The sequence below is a fragment of the Kogia breviceps genome, chromosome 14 (genome assembly GCF_026419965.1).
Source record: "Kogia breviceps isolate mKogBre1 chromosome 14, mKogBre1 haplotype 1, whole genome shotgun sequence".
In the NCBI taxonomy this organism is placed as follows: Eukaryota; Metazoa; Chordata; class Mammalia; order Artiodactyla; family Physeteridae; genus Kogia; species Kogia breviceps.
Window position 1 is genome coordinate 56359759 of NC_081323.1, and position 20867 is coordinate 56380625.

General features: G+C 57.6%; 2 protein-coding genes across 7 annotated transcripts in view; both read right to left on the reverse strand.

The window, feature by feature from the left end:
- Window positions 1-605: 605 nt before the first annotated feature.
- PAM16 (presequence translocase associated motor 16) lies at window positions 606-8076 on the reverse strand. 2 transcript variants are annotated; one of them, XM_059037428.2, is made up of 5 exons: window positions 7978-8076; window positions 2528-2612; window positions 1609-1745; window positions 1187-1252; window positions 606-761 (listed from the first exon to the last, which is right to left on the reverse strand). In XM_059037428.2, the coding sequence occupies exons 1-5, from the start codon at window positions 7978-7980 to the stop codon at window positions 675-677; spliced, it is 378 nt and encodes a 125-aa protein (XP_058893411.1). In that variant the 5' UTR covers window positions 7981-8076; the 3' UTR covers window positions 606-674. The 2 variants fall into 2 exon arrangements, with proteins under 2 accessions (XP_058893411.1, XP_066870350.1); XM_067014249.1 differs by lacking the exon at window positions 7978-8076 and adding an exon at window positions 7706-7796.
- Window positions 8077-8572: 496 nt separating this feature from the next.
- Window positions 8573-20867, reverse strand: part of CORO7 (coronin 7) — a 59783-nt gene continuing 47488 nt past the window's right edge. For 2 of the 5 annotated variants that reach the window (XM_059037426.2, XM_067014247.1), the window contains 19 exons: window positions 18831-18885; window positions 18251-18308; window positions 18012-18157; window positions 17832-17924; window positions 17546-17677; window positions 16608-16728; window positions 16052-16227; window positions 15458-15566; window positions 15267-15353; window positions 15044-15186; window positions 14866-14970; window positions 14703-14788; window positions 13774-13915; window positions 13587-13676; window positions 12548-12664; window positions 12145-12280; window positions 11642-11733; window positions 10808-10894; window positions 8573-10685 (listed from right to left, as the gene is read on the reverse strand). In XM_059037426.2, coding sequence (XP_058893409.1) covers window positions 10680-10685; window positions 10808-10894; window positions 11642-11733; window positions 12145-12280; window positions 12548-12664; window positions 13587-13676; window positions 13774-13915; window positions 14703-14788; window positions 14866-14970; window positions 15044-15186; window positions 15267-15353; window positions 15458-15566; window positions 16052-16227; window positions 16608-16728; window positions 17546-17677; window positions 17832-17924; window positions 18012-18157; window positions 18251-18308; window positions 18831-18885 — 1981 coding nt within the window. In that variant the 3' untranslated portion in view covers window positions 8573-10679. The remainder of the gene's footprint in view (window positions 10686-10807; window positions 10895-11641; window positions 11734-12144; window positions 12281-12547; window positions 12665-13586; window positions 13677-13773; window positions 13916-14702; window positions 14789-14865; window positions 14971-15043; window positions 15187-15266; window positions 15354-15457; window positions 15567-16051; window positions 16228-16607; window positions 16729-17545; window positions 17678-17831; window positions 17925-18011; window positions 18158-18250; window positions 18309-18830; window positions 18886-20867) is intronic. The other 3 variants (XM_067014244.1, XM_067014246.1, XM_067014245.1) reach the window with 3 other exon arrangements.

Here is a 20867-nt window from a genome sequence, read left to right on the forward strand (position 1 = left end):
CTGGGAGCTGGAAGGGAAGGGCGGCAGGGGGAGGTGCTGAGACAGAAGGTTCTGGACAAGACATCGCAGGTTCAGGTCCTCATCCGCCACTGCCTGCCATGACTTTGTTGAGTGCCTTAGCTCTGGGGAAGCCCAGCTCCCTGGCCTCAGTGCAATTGAGAGGCTGGCAAAAGCTCCTCTTTTCCGGCTGCACCCTGGAGCTTTCCCCCCAGATTACTGAGGTGTTAGAGCCCAACCCAGGTCAGGGAAAGGGAGCCTGTGACAGAGCCCGGGGGCCTGAGCTCCATCCATCAGCGGAGTGGGCGGGGCAGACCTGAGGGCGGTGATGCTGAGGGAGGTGATGCTGAGGGAGGGCCTGGCATTGGGACTGCAACAGCAGGAGTGGCTGTGTCCGGTACTTGACAGAACGCGACCAGCTTCCTTGGACGAGCAGGGCCAGGCTGGCTGGCTTCTTGCCAACCTTGCCCACACTGGCCCCGCTGGGTGTCACAGGCCCAATAACGGGCAGGCAGATGCCACTGCTTCCTGTCCCCTGCACGCACAGCCCCACGGCTGGCGGGAAGAGCAGCCTGCCTTCTGGAATCTGGACATGTGCACTCAAGAAATGCGGAAAAGACATTTATTACCGAGCTATAAATTAGAGGTGGGCGGGTGGGGTGTGAGGCACCGAGTGGTCACGTTTTGGGTGGCTGCTCTCGCTCTCTGTCCTCCTGGGCCTGGATTCTGAGTTCCTCCTCAAGGCGCTCCTTTGCTCGCACCACCTGGGGAGGGAGTCACAAACAGTTAGGCAGGATGGCCCCTTCCCTCCCCGGGTCCAGCTCCAGCTTCCTGGAGAGCAGTGGGCAGGTCAGAGGTTAACAGCCTGAGTGGAATATAAACAGAGGGGCCTGGGGACACACTGACTGAGTCTGGGAGCTGAGAGCTGGTTCCAGCACTCCACCAACTAGCAGTCCTGGCCCTTCAAAGCCTTGGCTGCTGGGGGCACCACTGTTCAGGGTGACACAAGGCCCAGGCCAACACAGCCCCACTGGCTGGGCCACATGGAGCTGGCAACCCTGAGGGACTGGCAGTTCAGGGGGCTCCCTGCGCCCCAGGGACCTTTCTCCTGCCAAGCTCTGAACTGCCCGGAAATGAGGGAGGCCCAGTGAGAAGCAGCCCCGCGGCCTGCCCTCCTCCCAGCACTCACCTTTGACTGAAGGTAGAAGGAGCCACTCACGGATTTGTCGTTCACCTTGAATAGGTGTTCGTAGTTCTGCAGAGGAGGGGAGATGGTGAGGGTCCCTGGGTTACAGAGGCGGGGGAAGCTAGGAGATGACAAAAAGGAAAGCGAAAGGGCTTGCCCCCTCCGCCGTGCTACGGCACCCGGAGCCGTTGAGGGGCGGAGAAGCGGACAGGTGCCCACTGAGGGAGGCCCACGCCTCTGCCACCGCTGCCTGTGGCCTAAACACTGACAAGTGACATTGGCTTCTTCGAATCCCAGCTGGCCGCAGCCAGAGCCCCGGCTCCTGCCCATTTCTGCTGCCCCTGTCCCCCCTCCCAACGCTGGTGGCCTGCCGCCCCATCCCCACTTCTGGTCTGCTTGTCTCAGAGCTGGCCTGGTGGCCTCACCTTCTGGATCTCCTCAGGGCTCAGCTTAGAGACGTTGAGAATCTGCTGTGCCTCCTGGAGGCTGAGGCCGGAGAGGTTGGAGGCGGCTGCAGACTGGTGTCCCGCGCGTCCCCGGGCGTCAGCTGCTGCCCGGCTGGCTGTGTGGACACACGGGTGAGCACTTGGCCCTCAGCAGCCTGGAGCTCCCCCGGGCCTTCCACATGGGCAGCTCACCGCTGCCAGGTGGCGTGGGGGAGGAGACAAGCCTGGCCAGAGGGCATCTCTTCTCCAGGAGTGGATTTTTTGGGGGTGGGGGGTAGTAAAGTGAGGACAGGATCAGGGGCTGGTCAAACCTAGCATCAGGTCCCCAACCTAGACCATGAGCTATCCCTATCCCTCTTCTCTCCCCTGGCCTCTACCTCCTGGGTGCATCACAAGTTGAGTTTAGGTTACTATGGGGAACAGAGTGAAGCTGCTCTGCCCTACAGTTACCTAGGCCACCAAAGCAGGCTGCCTTGGGTGACTTCTTCCCTTTCAACGCCTCTAGATTCAGAAGCCAGTACACTTTTTCTTAAAGGGTCAGAGAATAAGTATTTTAGGTTCTGCAGGCCAATTAGTTTGTGTTGCAATTACTGGACTCTGCCTCGAAAACAGCCAGAGGTATGGCTGTTCCAATAAAACTTTATTTACAAAAACAGGCAGCCAGGAGGGCCAGTGTGCCTATTTCTGGCCAGATGCTCACGCCCATCAGGTCTCCCTTTTATGGGACTGTCCAAAGATCTAGTAGCACTGCCCCCCAACGGGAAGTGCCCTAGGCCACCTGAGCTGCCAGAACCCTACCCCACACAGGGCCCTTGCATTCACAATTGGCCCAGAGCTACGGGGAAAATCTGAGCCAGGCAGGATCTCCCAGCCCAAGGAGACAGAGGCCCAAGCTTACCTGCAAACTCCTGCTGCAGGGCCCGGGCAAAGGCCCTGCCCACCACCTGCACGCCCATCACAATGATCTGGGCCAGGTACTTGGCCTGTGAGCAAAGCAGGCACCTATTAGCAGGCTGCATTCTCAGAGCCCCCAGTGATGGACCCTGGAAGTGGCGCTGTGCGACAAGACTTCTGGATTGCTGAGGTAAGGAAGCTCAGAGCAGCAGCCATAGACCACTTCCTCCAAAGCACCCTAATAAAAAGCTTCTGCTTTGGGTAGCTTTGGGTGCTCATGCGACAGCAGGCCCGGGGAGGGGGGTGGACCCAAGAGAGTCCCCAGGGGCAGACAGGACTCTCCCTCGTCCTTTGGAAGAGGCGGACAGGAGCCAAGGCAAAGTGGCCTGGGAACCAGAACTCAGGGCCGGTCCCAGACCCACCATTCACTCTGCCACCACCGGCTGCTTCTTGTACTTGGCTGGTCCAACCTTTACTGGTGGGGAATCGCAGTGCCATTCTAATTCTCCCCACACTATTCAAGTCAGTTCCAATCAACACAACAAAAGAGCAAAATACCCTCCACTTTCAAGGAGCAAAGCCCACTAGGTGGGCATTTAGACAAACACAGCAGGGCCCAAGTGGTGAGGAGGAGCAGGCCAAACCCTGTTCCTCCACTGGCTCACTCCTTCACTCAAACCCTGCCTGAGAGTCAGCAACGGGACCACAAAAATACCCACGACCCGGCCCTGTGGGAAACCCTCCACTGCAGCGCAGCGCGAGCATCTTCTACCCCAAGACCACATGGGCCAATGCACCATGGAGACAAGTGAGGCATCTCATCAAGCATGACCAGAGGCGTGGAAAGGCACCAGAGGGACACCTCAGGAAGGACAGGGAGACTATGGGAGGCAACGGCACTTCTCCTGGCAGGTAGAATCTCGAAGGGAAAATGGGGGCTTTCTAGGCAGGGGGACCAGGGTGAGCCCAACTGGAAGAAAGTGTAGGGGACGCCTGGGAGCAGCCAAGAGCCCAGAGGTCTTGTAAAATAGTAGGAGGTACGATGAGGCAGGCAGGTGAGACGGGAAACATACAGATCTTACTGTGACCAAGGATTACAAACAGCATGAGTGTGTGTGAGATGGTACAAACGTGGGTGCGTGGAGGACACCGGGAGAATGCTCGCGGCAGGTCACCACTGCTCACGTGGCACATCCAAGTGGTTTCCAACAACCAAGAATGGACTTAGCCAGGGTGCTGAGCACTGTGACAAACACCTTCTATCTATTGTGCCATCTAATCCCAACAACTCAAGACACTGAAACACAGAAGGGTTTAGTGACCAACAGGAGGACACACAACTAGTACATAGGGGAAGATGGGCAGAAAACCCATAGCCAGTGCTATCAGCTATCCCCAGGCTGCCCACCTCACACAGAGTCCCAGGCTCTGCAGGGAGGGCGACTGAACAACATGACAAGGATCAGGACCCAACCCAGAGGCCGAAGAGGGGCTTGTTAGATTCCAGTGGAACCCCAACTCCAGAACTGGCCTTGCTGGCCTCCCTAATGGGCGGGGTGGGATGCGGTTCAGGTTCCGGGCCATTAGCGGGGATTGACAAATGGGAAGTGGGTTTGGATTTCACAAGTGGGTGGAAATTTCATAAGCCCCTTATTTCACACCATGAAGACTCCAGTGATCAGAGGGAGGGGCGGGGCTGCAGGCGCTGCACTGTGGTGAATAGACTAACGAGGATCTGCTTCAGATGGGAAAGTCTCACCTGGCCTCTCCCCCAACCCCCACTTGCCTAAAGCCTCTCCCAAGTCGGGCAGGAGGCTCTGAGATGGACAGCTGGTCCTGTCTGAGGGACAGAGAGGCAGACAGGCCAGCAGGTGATTCTGAGTGTTCCCCTGGCCAGGAATTCCCACCAGGCCTCCGACCACACCTCCTTCTGCTGCCACACCTGACAGCAGCCCCATCCCACTGCCTGCATTGCCTCGTACTCAGGTGTTTACTTCTCTGCCCAGGTGGTGACTGTTGCTAAATAATGAACGTTAGGAGCTGAGGCTCTAACTGGGCAGCTCCCCCACCCCCACCCCCTGCCCATGGTTCCTGCTGCCAGAGCTCCATAGCTGCAGGGTAGGCTGGGCTTCCTGCAAAGTTTCAGAGGCTACCCCAGCCATCCAAGGGAGTTGCCTGGTCCACCCACCGCAGCTACCAAGGTTCCTGTGGGAGGTATCTCCCAGGGGAGGCAGTGATGCAGAGGTTACGCAGACAAGCTCTGGGATCACCTGTGTGCAAATGACAGCTGTATGCCCTGGATAAGTTCCCAGTCTCCCTGAGCCTCAGCTTCCTCTCCTATTATGGCCAATAGGGCTGTCACGGGGATTAAATGAGATAATGCTTATAAAGTGCCTGGCTCAGACCCTGACAATATAGCAGGTGCTCAATAAATGTTGATTTTCATTTATTACGACTTTGTTTCCCAAAACCTGACACTGGCCTGGCACTGGAGAGTAACAAAGCTCCGCCCAACACAGCAGCTCATTTGCTAGATCCTCTGATTCCTCAGGGGAAAAAGCTGCAAAATGCTGGGTTACATTTCCAGGGAGCTGGAAGCAGCGTGGAAGAGAAGTGAGAAGGCTGCTTTAGTCAGGCTGACATAACCTGGGTCCCCGCTTTGCTTCTTGCCAGCTTGTGTGGACCTGACAATCACTCAAACTCTCTGAACCTCAGTTTTCTTATCTGCAAAATGGGGAGAATAATACTCCCCCTATAGGAGGGCTAAGGCCCTCAGAAGGCAAGGCATGTAAAAGGTGGACACCTGACAGTGACAGGTCCAGAGTAGCTCAACACCTGCCTCTGCTTCCAGACCAGATCCTGATTGGTGCTGAATGATCATGCCAGGTGGGTCAGCTGTGCTCAGAGCTGAGGATTCATGGGGAGCACAGCTGTGCTAGCTGCAGCTACCACAGCGGATGAAGACAGTTACTGGCTGAGGCCTCTCCCAGAAAGCCCTAAAACACCCCACAATCCAATGACATGCTCGAGCCTGAAGACCCTGGGCAAGAGCAACTGGCCAACACAGCATCCAACTCAGACCAAGGTGATGGTCAAGGAGAAGAGATCAGAGCCATGAGACTCCATGCCTGGGACACTGCAGATGGCACATATGCTTTCCTGCCTGGAGAGCAACGTGGCACAATGCGGGACCAAAGCCCTGCAGCTGGGGCAAAGGACCACAGGTAGCATGGGGGGTTGGGAAGCCCTAAGGAATGTGGTTTGTCCTGTGTGAAGTGCATCAAGAAGGCAACCTGGCTTTGGACAGATGGATGTGCAAAGTTCCCTTCAAGGCACAGTTCCTTGGGCTGGTGGGCAGAGACAGCCACTGACTCACCCTCTTCTCAAGGACGCATGGAGATAGAAAGGGGGCTCTCTTCACCCAGGGCCCCTGGAAACAGCTGCTGGCATCACAACTAGGCAGGAGGGAGGTCAGGACCACAACTGTCACATCTGCCATGATATGTCCAGGGCCTGGGCTGTGGCTAGCACAGCAGGTGCCAGATACATATTTGAATGAATGTGACACTTGACAGGGCTTCCAAATGCTTCCCACCCCCTCTGTTGAAGGAGGGCTCTGGCCATCCTCCCAAAACACGCACACAATACCTTACCTCTGCTGCCACTGTCAGCCAATTCAGTCTACCCCCAGCTTGGCATCCCCAGCTCTGGCTACAAATGACTTCTCTAGTTTTCTTTTTCTCCCCTCATCACTCTCCACCTCACGTACTGCAGCCACACCATTTACTCCAGGATCGGCTCCCCTCTTTCTTTACTCTGAATTCATACACCACACAGGTCATGCTTTTCAAGTGCACAATTCAGCACTTTTTAGAATATTCATAGAGCTGTATAACATTTTCACTATCCATCCCCCCAAAACTCCATACCCATTAACCTACTGAACATCCTCTCTCCTACTCCAATACTGTCTAATCCCAACATCCTTCAAGATTTAGCTCATGTCAGGCTTCCCTAGTGGCGCAGTGGTTAAGAATCCACCTGCTAATGCAGGGGACACAGGTTCAAGCCCTGGTCCGGGAAGATCCCACATATCCCACATGCTGCAGAGCAGCTAAGCCCGTGCACCACAACTGCTGAGCCTGCGCTCTAGAGTCCGCGAGCCACAACTACTGAGCCTGTGTGCCACAACTACTGAAGCCTGCGTACCTAGAGCCTATGCTCCGCAACTAGGGAAGCCACTGCAATGAGAAGTCCGCGCACCGCAGTGAAGAGTAGCCCCTGCTCCCTGCAACTAGAGAAAGCCCCGCGCAGCAACGAAGACCCAATGCAGCCAAAAAAAAAAAAAAAAAAAAAAAAAAAAAATATATATATATATATATATATATATAAAGACTTAGCTCATGTCACCCCCATTCCCCTGGGTGAAACCTTTCCAGGCTCCTCTCATTTCTACCCTCCCATATCACTGTCTTTCTTTTCCTATTAAGATTGTCCTATTTTACGGACTTGCCTGCTTTCTCCTTTAAGGTACCAACTCCTCCAGAGACACATGCAGGAATGTGTGTGAAGGACCCAGCTGGGGGGGGGTCGTGGTCCTCAGAAAATGGCAGTGACTATTATTACAAGGCAGGAACAATGTGGTGCTAAGTGTGTAGTCTCAGGACACAGAGGAGCTGGGCTCAAAACTGGGATGAGTGACCCTGGAAAAGTCAGACGCCCTGAGCTTCAGATTGTTTATCTGTAAAATGGGGACAATGAGAGCACCGACTACTTTAGAATTAAATGGGAATCTACATAAGCCTCAGCTCAGGGCCTGGCACTTGTAAGCTCTTACCTTATCCTTAACACTATCAGTTAAGAAGTGGCTCTCCAAACCCACTGCCTCAATCACTCAACAATCCTCTATCCGGGGATAGAGCTCAGGACCCTGTACTTTTAAAGGTCTCCAGGTGACCTGACGCAGCCAGTGTGGCCCAGATCTGTGGGCTGGCTCTGGGTGCCAATGGTACCGCAGAAACGCTCAGTTTTCGGTGTTGCAGGGTCTGGTTCAAGTCCCAGTTCTGCCACTTCCTCGTGAAAGTCCCAGAGCCCGTTTCACCAGCTTTCAAATGGGGACGATAACAGGGCGACACCATCAACTAGCTCGGGGACCGAGCAGGGGCTCGCGGGCCGGACTTACCTCCACCTTGGGCTGCCGGCACGTGGCTGGCGCACACGGCGAGCGCATCTGCTCGGTATTTCCCGGCACGCCAGACCCACCCTGCCTTCCTGCCAGAAGGCTCTCCCTGGCCCCGAGGTCGCCGACGCCCACCTCAGTAACCCCCGGCTGCGACACCCCAGTCCCCGCTCCCCGCCGGGAACGCAGGTGGCGCGCGGCGCCCGCAGCCCAGCAGGAGCTCCCAGCCCCGGCCCCGAAACTGCCTCCCTTCCCCTCGCCTCCTCATGCCTCACCATGGTGGCCACTCTGCTTCGCGGGGACGGGATTCGGATTCCCGGCTCCTCGGCCCCGGCTCAAGGGCGGCCGGCGGGTCAAAGGTCAAGGGAAGCTGCGAAGAGCGCGTGCGCTGGGCATGCGCGTCGCTTCAAACTGAAAGTGCGGGGCGTGGGCGGAGACCTATGGCCTGTGGGCGGAGTCGGGACAGGGCCTGCCTCAGCCTCCGGCGTTCCGGCGACCACCGGAGGGTACTGATAGGTGGTTTCAGGACCCTGTGGCCCTCCTGCTTATCCTGGGGCGCTAGGAGCAACAGAACACCGGTCAAATGCGGGGGCGGGGTACTATTTCTTCTCTCCATTTTGCCAAAATATTTGGGACTAAGACATGCAATAAACATACAACACCTCACAAACATAATGAGTAAGACGTCAAATTCTCACAAATATTTAGGAAAACAGGAAACTTCAAAGTAGGTTTCATTTCAGGTTCCCTGTCTGGAAAGGAGGGCTCGTCTCCCTCCTCCTTCAAGTCTTTGTTCCAATGTCACCTTCTCAGTGAGGCCACTCTGATGCCCTACCATCGCTGCAACTTGTCCTCCATTCCTTTGCTTTTCTAATACAGGCTTTATTGAGAGAGAATTCATACACCACACAATTTGCCCTTTTGAAATGCACAATTCAGTGCTTTTTAGTATATTCACAGAATTGTGCAACCATCACCATTAGTTCCAGAACATTTTCAGCGCAGCCTCATCAACTCCATACCCATGAGCAGTCACTGTCCATTTCCCCTTCCCCCAGCCCCTCGTGACCACTAATCTGCCTCCTCTTCTATGGATGTCTCTTCTGGATGTTTCACAGAAATGGAATCATACTACATGAGGCCTTTTTTTTTTTCTTTGGCTGCGTTGGGTCTCCGTTGCTGGGCGCGGGCTTTCTCTAGTTGCGGTGAGCAGGGGCTATTCTTCGTTGCAGTGCACAGCTTCTCACTGCGGTGGCTTCTCTTGTTGCAGAGCATGGGCTCCAGAGCGCAGGCTCAGCAGTTGTGGCTCATGAGCTTTGTTGCTCCGCACATGTGAGATCTTCCCAGACCAGGGCTCAAATCCATGTCCCCTGCATTGGCAGGTGGATTCTTAACCACTGCGTCACCAGGGAAGCCCCTTGTATTTGGTTTAAACCTTTTTTTTTTCTTTTTTTTTTTGTCCACGCATGTGACATGCAGGATCTTATTTTCCCCACCACGGGTCAAACCAGCAAACCAGTGCCCCCTGCAGTGGAAGCCTGGAGTCTTAACCACTGGACCACCAGGGAAGACCCATAAATCTACATTCTTGATCCCTCCTATTTTTTTCTGAAGCTTTTACCACATTCTATCAAATTATACCATTCATTCATCTTTATGTTTATTATCTGTTCCCTCCCACTAGAATGTGGATTCCTGGAGGGCAGGACTTTGACCTCTTTTCTCCACTCTTGGGCATCAGCACCTGGAAGAGTGGCTGGCACATGGAAGGCACTCAACAAACGTTCATTGAGTGAATGAAGAGTTGGGCTGCCTCCTACTATGTTCTGGACCACTACCCTTCTTTTCTTTCCTCCAACTCTCCAAATTCTTTATTCTCTCAGCACCCTGGCTGCCCTTCCTTTTGTCTGAAACGTTCTTCCCAGGGCTCTCTCCATGCCTTTGTGGCCTTCAGGTCTTAGCTCTCAGCTTAAACGTCTCTTCTCAGACCCTGACCACAGTCTCCTCCTGCATCCCCGTAGCTCCCTTTCACATAGTTTATCTACTTCACAGCCCTCCTTGCACTGTCTATTTGTGAACTTGCACATGGTCCGGCTCACCCCAGCCTACTAAGACTATACTAAGTGCCTTGAGAAGCCATGTCTCTCCCGTTCATTACAGGAGCTACCATCCAGAGCCCTGCCGGATACTAATGTGTTGGATGAATAAATGAATCCTGAGCACGAGCAGAGTGAGGCCTGGGGCAAGCGGGAGCCCAGGGCCAAACCGACCTCACCCATACTCCTGTCCCCATCCCCTTCTAGCCAGCCAGAGACCACAGCTGCACGAGAGGTGGCCAGCTTAGAAAAGTTTAATTGCTAAAAACATCCAGGGTACGTGCAGGCTAGTCCCTGCGGGGCTCACACCCCCTTCATTGGGCTATCAGCTCTGTGATGCCCATTCCTCCTGGCTTCAAGTTTGGGGAGCAGAGCTACTAGTCCCAGGCCCCTGAGGCTGGTGCTGCTCCAAATGGCCTGGTGGGGGCCCAGCCCCCTAGGTCCTTGACCAGAACTGGAGCAGCAGGCAAGATAGGACGGCATGTGATAACTGAAGGTGCTGGGCGAAGCCAGCCCAAGCTGGGACCAGCCCAGGCCAGAGCAGAGGGGACAGGGAGCCCAGAGGCTGCCCAGGGACATGCCACTGAGCCCTCATGCCCAACCCACCCCCATGCCCCTGGCTCTACATGCTAGCAGGCAGCTGAGGAGAAGCAGCTGGTCCCAGAAAATGCAGAGATGTGGACAATCCATGGGGGTTGCAGCCGGGCCCAGAGGCTACGGAAATGCCCAAGACCCAAAGGAAGCCAGGCCTTCTGGGGTGAGGTGTGCCCCGGCCAAGAGGTGGCTTCCAGTTTGAGGGTGAGATGTGAGGTGTGCAGGGGCACCAGGTGGTTCAAGGAGGCGGCAGTGGCAGGTGAGGCTAGAGGTGGCTGGTGGGCAGGCTAGTCCTGGGGAGATAAACCAAGAAGTGGGAGGGAGTTGAGAGGGCCTGGGGGAGGGGGGTGGCGCATGCGGCAGGCGTGAGTCGGTGAGAGATGGGACAGGCAGCAGGGCCCACTCGTCCACTCACCCACTCGTCCTCGTCCACTCCTTCGAAGGAGTCCTGTGGGAGCGGGTCCACCCGGTTCCCCAGCTTTGCCACCATGGCACTCAGCAGCTGGGAGAGGGGACAGGAGAAGAGGTAAGAAGGGAACAGGGCTTCTGACCCCAAGAATGTCAGATCCCAAGGCTGGAACCCCAAGGTTCAAGGTTGTGGGAGAACCATTTTCATTGGAGCCCTGACAAAGTTGATGGTTTTCATTGAAAAAGATACCTTGACAGAGATGGGGGAGCCAGAGACAGACAGACTCTAACACGGAACATAAGAGTCACAGGGTAGCTGTCTCCACATATTGCCTCAGATACTCAAATATGCACCAGGGGGCTTCCCTGGTGGCGCAGTGGTTGAGAGTCCGTCTGCCGATGCAGGGGACACAGGTTCGTGCCCCGGTCCAGGAGGATCCCGCGTGCCGCGGAGCGGCTGGGCCTGTGGGCCCTGGCCGCTGGGCCTGCGCATCCGGAGCCTGTGCTCCGCAACGGGAGAGGCCACAACAGTGAGAGGCCCGCGTACCGCAAAAAAGAAAAAAAAAAAAAAATGCACCAGGGTCCCCAGCACACTTGGGTCTGGTTGGGTTGGGCCAGGCTAGGGTGGGGCCTCTTTCCACCCTTCCCTGGGTTCCTGAGCCCCGTGCCCTGGGGGCGGCAGCGGTCAGCTTCAGGGCTTTGGAAGGTCTTCCTTGTCCAACTGACAAGTGGGTGACACTGGCTCCTTGCCCAATCTTGTTTGGACTAGAGAACTGAAGGGCAGTCACCAGGAGCAGCCAGGACCCTGTGACCCCAGCGGCCAGCCCTCTTCCATGCCTACCTCTTCCTTCTTCTGTTGGTCCGACTTCTCTTCCAGGTAGAGTGCTGAGGATGGGGCCCGCCGGGCAGGGCCTTCACGGGGGGCCTGGCTCACTGGGGTGGGACAGCAACAAGCATCAGGCAGCAGAGAGCCCCTGAGCCCCTTTGGTGGGGCCTCCTGGACTAACCTAACTGCTTGGTACCAGCCCCTAGGGAATTCCATGGCAGAGAGTACAGAGGTGGCACTTCGGTTCACAAGGCCTGCCCTCGGCACCAAGCTGTGTGCACGTGCGCGTTTTGTGTTGGGGGTGGAGGGCTTGTGATGGAAACATAGACCCTGGGCCCTGCCCTCCAGGGGCTCAGAGACCAAGTCCAAAGAGCAAACCACCCCATCCCTGGGAGCACTAGAGGTTTCTGATTGCCAGCAGGGGTGGAGGTTCGGACTTGGGCCTTCTGCCCCTTTCTCCAACCCCCACCCACTTCCCTGCTTCCTACCTGCCCCCGCAGCCCGGTCCCTCATCCTACCTGGGGTCATGTCAGGGGGCTGCAGGCTAAGAAGCCGGGGCTGCCCGTTAGCACCTCCCAGCCAGGCCTCAGCGCTGAGCACCGGCTCCCAGCTCACGGCCGTGTCTGGGAACACGTCATCCTGGAAGAATTCTTTCTGCAGGGAGGGAGGAAGGGGCTGCCCTGAGGTACTGACCAGAGGCCTAGGGCACACAGGCATCCATTGGGAGGGGGGCATGGCAAGACCCAGGACCTCAATCTGAGGTTTCTGCAAGTTTCAGAATATCAGCAGAGTAAGGGGCACAGGTCCCCCAAAGAGCAGTGAGTGGGGCAGTTTGGTGACAAGACCAGTCAGGCCCCAAAGCCTCTGACAGGGGCCAGGCAGGGGGTGCTGGGCGTTGGCGTGCTGGGCCCCCAACCTCACCCTGACTCGGGGCAGCCGGAAGGTGACAGGCTCCAGGGAGGTCTGGCGAAGTCGCAGGCATCGGGCAAACTCCACCTCCCGCACATCACACTCCGTCTTGGGCAGGAGAATGAAGCCCTGGGGTGGCAGGGGAGTCGAGCTGGGGCTGGAGTCCAGAGCTCACACTGAGCACCTGGGCCCCCTCACTTAGGACCATCAGAACCAAGGCCTATCCCTGGAGAGTGCTGTGATATTTAACAACTAGTTCTCTGGAGGGAAAATGCCCCAGTTTGTAGCATTTGTGTATTTCCATGGTGTGAAAACTCCCACCATGCCAATTTCACACTACTAACATGACCCGGTAAATGCAGATTTGGGAAGAGATGTGCAGTAGCAGCCCATGATACAGTATTTCTGCCAGAGAGAGCCCACAGAAGTAAATAACCTCAGCAGTACAAATAATAGTGAAGTCAAGTAAAATAATTAGGAAATGATAAATTATCTATTGCCTTGGTCTTTACTGTAACTTATTTGTGGGTTCATAAAACTTAAACTTACATAGTTTAATTTTTAACAATGGTTGAGTTTAAAAACCAGTTCCCGGGTTTCCCTGGTGGCACAGTGGTTGAGAATCTGCCTGCCAATGCAGGGGCACAGGTTCGAAACTGGTCTGGGAAGATCCCACATGTCATGGAGCAACTAGACCCGTGAGCCACAACTACTGAGCCTGTGTGTCTGGAGCTTGTGCTCCACAACAAGAGAGGCCACGACAGTGAGAGGCCTGCGCACCATGATGAAGAGTGGCCCCCGCTCACCGCAACTAGAGAAAGCCCACGCACAGAAACGAAGACCCAACACAGCCAAAAATAAATAAATAAATAAATAAAATTTTAAAAAAACAAACAAAAAGCAGTCCCCGAGGCTGCTGGGCACACCCAGCCTGGCCCTGTGACTCAAGAGCTCCTCAGGCCTCTGCAGTCCTGCACATGGCCACGAGAGGGCGGGTAGCCCATGGTCCCACCTACGGAAGGAGGACCAGGGAGAGTGTGCGAGGGCTCACCTTGTGGGGGTCAGGTGATGTGAAGCTGTTGCACTCCAGGAAGAAGGGGGCCTCGGGGAGCAGCTCATACAGGAACACGCGGGTGTCGCCCTGGGGGGATGGCAACAGTGAGGTGGCCAGCATTAGCTGCCTTTCCCCCCACCTCCTCTCACCTGCCCAAAGCCCCCGCCTGTACACCCCAGCCCACCTTGCCCGTAAGCAGCACCAGGCGGGTATCTGGGTCATAGCTGGGCAGCAGGGTCGAGGGAGCCACATCCAGCCCCAGCACTGCCAAGGGGCCACTGGCCAGGGCCTCAGCCGAGTACAGGAGTAGCTGGCGCTCACTTCGGCTGCAGGGGAGCAGAAGCAGGTCCTCAGAGATGGAGGGACCTGGGGCATGGCAAGGACTCCAGCAAGGCCCCCAATCTTGTGGGGCTGGAGGCCTGAGGGCCTCGGAGTGGGAGAAGAGGCCTCTGCCCATCCTCCTTCCTAACTCAGCCTCAGAACTAGTGGCCTGGCCTAATACAATAGCTTTCTAACCTGCCGCCCCACCTCCTCCCGGACCTCTGCCCCCTCTGTCCCTCCTCAGCACACTCCCGTCCCATGGCCGTCGTGGCTACTATGTCTGGACTTTTCTCCCCACATTCTGTTCCAGGCCTTTTGCTCCAGCCAGGCTGGTCACCTTCTGGGCCACTCCACCAAGAGGTGAATGCCCTCTCCTCCGGGTCTGTGTTTACCAGACCCTTTGTGACCCAGTTCAGATGATACTTCTCTTAGGAGGCCCACCCTAATCCCTCCTCTAGAGCCCATCCCTTGGACCTCTCCAGGAGGCTTGGTTCTGTGTTTTGTGTGCTTCGTCTGATCCCCACCAGATATGGACTCTGCAGCAGGGATGGCTTTCATCCCTCTGGGCCCCTAGTTGATTCATTCCTCCCCATCTCGTTCCCTCCCATCAATCCACCCATGCACCCATCCATCTACCCATCCACATATCCATCCATCCATCCATCCATCTGTCCAATAAATGAGAGTTGGGGACAGCTTCTGCAGGCCTGACAGGTGTATGTGTATCTGGGGGAGGGGGCACAGGTGGCTGCTGAAGTCTGGGGATGGGAATAGTGGTCCCGGAGTTCTCACCTGTCAAAGCCAGACACCAGGAGACAGTGACCATCACACACCCAGACAATGCGGGCTCCACGGGCCCCCTCAGGCCCTGGGCCTTCCTGTTGGGATACTGCACATGAGGCCCAGCTGGGACCTCCGCCAGGTCTGAGGGCCGCCCACAGCCCCTCCTGCTCACCTGCAGGGGTTCAGGGCTACTCCGAGGCTCATAGATCCGCAAGTGCCCATCCTTGCAGACAGTGGCCAGCTGCCGCCCATCAGGACTCCAGGCCAGGCCAAAGATCTGGGGGCAGGTGGGGATGTGAGAAGCAGCCTCTTGCCCTGTGGCTGGGAGCCTGCCCCCAAAGCTGTCCTACCTGATCCCGGTGGCCCTGCAGCCTCAGCCGCTCTGCTCCAGCCTTAAGGTCCCAGATCCGAATGGTAAGGTCGTAGGAAGAGGAGGCCAGCATGTTAGCTGCCAGCGGGTGGAAGCGGAGAGAATAGATCTTCTCCGTGTGGCCTGGAGGCGAGGCATGGGGTGACACTGAGCCCCTCAGGAGCCACCACCCATCCCCCGGCCCCGACCCAGGTCCCCCTGACCTGTGAGCACGGCCTCAGGCATGGTGAGCACCTCCTCAAGGCCCTCTGGGGGCACCCGCCACAGCCGGATCCTGGCATCCTCCCCAGCTGCGGAGAGCACAGGCTCAACACTGTTGACCCAAGGCCCCCCTTCTCTGTTCCCATTGAGGACCCTGGGACCCTCCCTCAAGCCCAGTGCCCAGCCTCCTTACCCACAGCGAGGTGGTGGGGATCAAAGGGGTCCCAGGCCAGATCGGTCACGGCTGCCCCATTCTGCAGCGTGGGCAGTGCTGTGTCGGGCAGACGGCCGGGCTTCCGCAGCTGTGGGAGGTGCCCCCACCCCAAGGCCCATAAGTAACGTGCAGGGGAGTCTGGTCCCCAGGGCTTCAGGGCAAGCAGCATGCCTGGGCCCACACCCTCTGCAGCTGATGATGCACCACCAGGTGGCCCAAGCTCTCTGCCTCAGCCACCTTGCTCTCTGAGCCCCAAGTGCCAACCATGAGGCCCCTGGAAAGTGAGGGAAGCAGCATGGAGTGGTGGAAAGAGCTCAGGCTTGGGGCTCAGGTAGCCTGTGTTCAATTCCCAACTCCACCACTTACACAGCATGTGACCCGGCAGGTCACTAAGCCTCTCTGTGCCTCACCGCTTTCATCTGTAAAATGGGGATAAGAGTAGCATCCCCCACACACCGCATGAGATGCTGGGCACTTGGTTTGTGCTTAGAGAATGTGAGCTGCTGTGGGCACCTGACACCCTCAGCGTCCTGCAGGGACATGGGGACAGCATGGCAGGGTGGGGCCGCTCACCTCGAGCACGGCCACCTGCCCACCACTGCTGAGTAGGGGCATGGCCACACGCTGCTGGTTGGCACAGAAGCCGTCGCTCTCGCCAGGCGTGGTGAGGTTGAGCCCCTTGAGGTTGGTGATGTGGCTGTCTCGGTGCAGGACGGTGCCCTGAGCGTGCCGGAACTTGGAACTGGGGCCTGGTGGGCAGCAGGGACACGGAGCCACGTGAGGTGAGGGTGCCCTGCCTGCCTGCCCCATGCTGTCCTGCAGGAGGACCCGGGCCAGTCCTGAGTCCAGGCTGCCTGCTCCCCTCAGCAAAGGACCGTGCAGGCTGTGTGTCCAGGTCTCTGCCAGTCCAGCCAACACAACTCGCCCAGAATGAGACTCGAGGGATCTCAGAACGTTTAGGCCACCTTCTTACAGGTGAGACTCTCTTCATCCCGTAAAGAAGTGACTCCTCCAGGAGGGGAGGCAGGACTGTGGGGGGAGGCAGGACTGGGGTGCAGAGGAGGGTGGCTGGGGTGGGGGTGGACAGGGCTCCCGTGGTAGGGGGTTAGCCCTGCGCTGAGGCACTTACCCAGCAGGCTTTGCAGGGACCTCTGGCTGGTGCTGGTGCTGATGCCGCTGGTGCTGGAAGGCCCCAGGCTGGAGGGCGTGGAGGGCGAGGTCAGCAAGCTGGGAGGGGAGGAGAAGCCCTCCTGGGGGAGAAGCTCCGGTCAGCCAGCAGCCCCATCAGGCAGGTGGTCAGCCAAAGAGAGAGGGGATGCCGGGGTCATCACTTTGGGACACTGGGGTAGGCAGGAAGCCCCACCGTGGGATGTGGGGTGGAGACACAATCGCTGATGGGCAGGAGGTAACATGGGGTGAGCTGAGCGTTAGCACGTGGGACAGCAGGTAGCAGCTACTGCTCCTGGGAAGGTGGGCCCAGAATGGTCAAGATCTTTCAAGAGGGGCTTCCCTGGTGGCACAGTGGTTAAGAATCCGCCTGCCAATGCAGGGGACATGGGTTCGAGCCCCTGGTCTGGGAAGATCCCACATGCCACAGAGCAACTAAGCCCGTGCACCACAACTACTGAGCCTGTGCTCTAGAGCCCACGAGCCAAAACTACTGAAACCCGTGTGCCACAACTACTGAAGCCCATGCACCCTAGAGCCTGTGCTCCGCAACAAGAGAAGCCACTGCAATGAGAAGCCCTTGTACCACAACGAAGAGTAGCCCCCGCTTGCCGCAACTAGAGAAAGCCTGCGCGCAGCAACAGAAGACTCAACACAGCCAAAATAAATAAATAAATAATAAATTTTTAAAAATAGATCTTTCAAGAGAAGCTAGAAATCCAGATTTTATGTGAAAGTCTCACTTTCTAAGCGTTTGCTCAATTTTGAGAACACGGAGGTTCTTCACTTATGCTTCTTGCATTTCTGAGACCATCAGGCAGGCACACACTCCCGCCCTGACCTGGGGCCCCTGCTGCAGCATTGCAACGGGGAAGCCAGGTCGGCTATGCGGATACTCACGCTGGGGTCCGCATCACCCACAGGTGTCTCTGCAGGCTGGGCCTCTTCCGAGTTGGGCTCTGCAGGGGGCACCAGATGGGAAGTGAAGCTGGGGTGGGGTCGGCAGGCTGGGTGGAGGCTGACCCTCTGCACCTGTGGGTAGAGACCAGCAGGTGAGGCAGGAGGGCTTGGGGTGGGGATAGGGGACACCAGGCAGCTGCGTTAGTGCACAGCTGGACCACGTGCCACGGACGCAGCTGCTGCTGGTGGTGCAGGCCAGGAGCAGTCAGCCAGGCCTTGGCCCTACCTGCTGGTTGCTACCAGCCCACCAGGCATGGGGGTCGGAGGCAGGCACACAGCCTGCAGTGTCCGGGAACAGGTCCTCGTGAAACTCCACAGCCTGGTGGCACACAAGCACACAGGCAGTGAGATCAAGTCCCCCAGGCTCCCCCAGGCCTTCCCAGTCCCTCACGCAGGAACCCCTCACCTTACGAGGCACGTGGTAGCTGATGGGCACGATGGCTGTGTCGCTCAGCTGCAGGACGCGAAGCACCTCGCAGCCCATGACGGCCAGTGCTCGCCGGGGCACGAGGGCCACCCCCTGCAGCACGCTCTCCAGGAGGCACTGGGTCACTATCAGGGACACCGTGGAGGACAGTCAGAGTGGGTCGGGGAGGGGAGCAGGGACAGGGCAGGGAGCAGGGCTTACCTGGGAGCAGGGCTTACCTGGGCTCAGTGCCGGCTGCTGGGGGGCCACCTCATAGCAGTACAGCTGACTCTCGCCCTGAAACGATCCCCACCCGAGCACTGCTCGCTGACTGTGCTGGTGGCCTGGGCTGCCCGGCTCTAGCTCCAGCCGCCCTGTCCCTCCCCAAGGACGGAGTCACAGAGCCACGGCCAAGGTCTACAGGGCGCTGATGTGTGCTGGGCGCTGAGCTGAGCCCTTGTTAGACTCTGCCTTGCCTGTTCATCATTACGGAGCACGGAGTGAGCACCAGGGGTATACATTCAGTAGGACAAAGTGCCTGCTGTGTGCTGACTCTGCTCTATTTTCGGCCTTGTCTTCACGAAGCTGACGTTCTAGGGAGTGACCCCGACTGCATGGAATGGAGACTTGGAGCCCCGTGTGCCTGGAGCCCTGGCAGGGGTGGAATCTGGGCAGCACTGTTCTAGCTCCTCCTTTCCGGGGTGGATAGCATCCTGCACTCCCCACTCTCCCAGTTGGCTGGCCAGGTCAAAGGTTGGGGCCAGGTCTGGCGAATGAGGGCACCAGCCGACATGGGTGGAGGCTTGAGCTTCTCCTCACCTTTCCCGCCAGGACCAGGAGCCTGGAGTCTGGATCCAGCAGGGGCATCAGAGACCTGGGGGAGAGACGGCCTGTTGTAGGGATACAGCCAGTCATTGTGACCAAGGGGCAGGGGAAGGGCTGAGAGCATCGTGACTCTAGATCGGGGCTCAGGCCAAGCACAACAGTGGCCAGGAGTGATGCAGCCCCTCCAGTTGCATCCAGTCTGGTCCCCAGGGGCCCTCCACCTCCTCTCCCTGTGCTCCCGACATGCTGAGCACATCCCCACATCCCAGCCTTTCTTTCCCAGGTCCTCCGTCTGCCCAGCTGCTTCACCCCAGGACTGTGCTGGGCCTGGGCACAGGGGAGCTGCCCCTCTTTCTGCACCTCAGCCCTGATTTCTTCCCATGCTCAGCAGCTCCAGGAAGCCCCCCGACATACATTCTGTCCCTGGTCTCACCTCCACCAGCCTAAACACCAGGCCCGGGAAGGTGAGAGGGATGCTGGAACTGGGGACCCCCTCCATCTCCACCTGGCACAGTCAGCCTGGGCGCTCCAGGACCCAGGTTTAGGGGCCCTCTCCTCAGTCACCCCTGCTCCTGGGCCTTGATGCTGTCCTAGAGACTCAGAACTCCCCTAGGCACCATCTCTGAGCCCCAGTGCCCAAGCCTGAGCCAGGGGCCAGGAGCAAGGGCTCCTTCCTGCCGTGGTTCCCTGGCCTCCCTGTTCTCTGTCCCCCAGGTGGGGCCCTGGCTGGGGGGGGTGGGCAGAGGCTGGAAGCCCCCAGAGCCCCTGTTCCTCTGTGTTGCCTGTCTCGGCTAACAGCCTGTTGCTCTCCAGAGATTTACCACTCCCCTTCCCCTCCCAGACCCTGCAGGGCCCCTTTGCAGCCCCCAGCCCTGACTGCTGTTTTCCAGGCCCAGAGTCTCCTAGATGTGGGGCACCCAGGAGAACTCAGACTGGTGTCTTCATCTGTTTCTGTTTCCTGCTCCTGGTTTTCTGGTCCTGCTCTCACATCCCTGGGGACCCATGGGCCTGGACCCACACCTCAATGCTGACACTCATCCTCAAATGGAACCCCGTCCTCCTCACTGTGGTCCCAGCAGTCAGAGGTCGCCCAGCTGTGGCAGCTGCCTCCATCCCTCACGCAGGCAACAAAGGGTCCAGCCCATCCCCTCCCCTGCCCAGCCAGCTGCCCACCACCCCTCCCCACCCTGCTGGAAGGGAGCCACAGAGTGGACTGGGAAGTTGGGTGGGTCCCTGGGTGGCTCCACAGCTTCCTGGAGTGCCTTGGGCTGGTCACCTGTGAGTAACACAGCGTCTAATTACCTTGGGCCCAGCAGGGTGAGCTGGGCTCAGAACTGCCCTCTTGACCTGATCTGATCACTGCCTGCTGTGGGGGAGAGGGGGGCAGGGGGACAACATCGTCATGTGACCTCAGGTGTCCCCCGCACTGACGCTGGCTCCAGTGGGGCCAGACGCAAGTCCCTTCAGCAGTTCTAACAAGACTTTCACTCACCCACTAGTTCATCCACAATTATTTACTCCCTTGGTGAGCTGGTCTGGGCCTGGCCCTCAGCTGGGCCGGCAGGTGTGACCAAAGGTGAGTGCAGCAGACCCCACCTCTGGCCTCAAAAGCTCACGGCCTGGGTAAGAGGCAGACAGAATTCCACAGACAAACACGTGAAGGAAAAGTTCTCTGAGGACACACAGCGGGGAGCAGAAGGGGCTGACTCTGGCTGGCCACAAGGGGAGTGGGCATTCTCTATGACCCAAAGGTTAAAGAGAAATCAACCACGTCAAGGGGAGAGAGTTCCAGGCAGAAAGGGCAGCATATGCAAAGTCCCTGTGGCAGGCGGGTGCACAGCCTGTTTGTGGAACAGGGAGTAGAACGACATGGCTGGTGGTCTGGGCAGTAAGGATGAGGGGCTGAGGCTCAGGATGGGGTGGGTAGAGGCCACACAGAACAGGGTCTAGTACATCAGGAGGAGGGTTCTGCCTCCCTCCATCAGATAAGCAATAAAGAAGCAAATGACACATCTTAAGTGAAGAGGGACA

Coding starts and splice junctions, on each gene's coding strand:
- PAM16 (XM_067014249.1), bottom strand. CDS start 7,753: ATGCGCTCGCCGTGTGCGCCAGCCACGTGCCGGCAGCCCAAGGTGGAG. Junction 2,613..7,705: donor GCCGGCAGCCCAAGGTGGAG/GTAAGTCCGGCC, acceptor CTTTGCTCACAG/GCCAAGTACCTGGCCCAGAT. Junction 762..1,186: donor CCTTCTACCTTCAGTCAAAG/GTGAGTGCTGGG, acceptor CTCCCTCCCCAG/GTGGTGCGAGCAAAGGAGCG.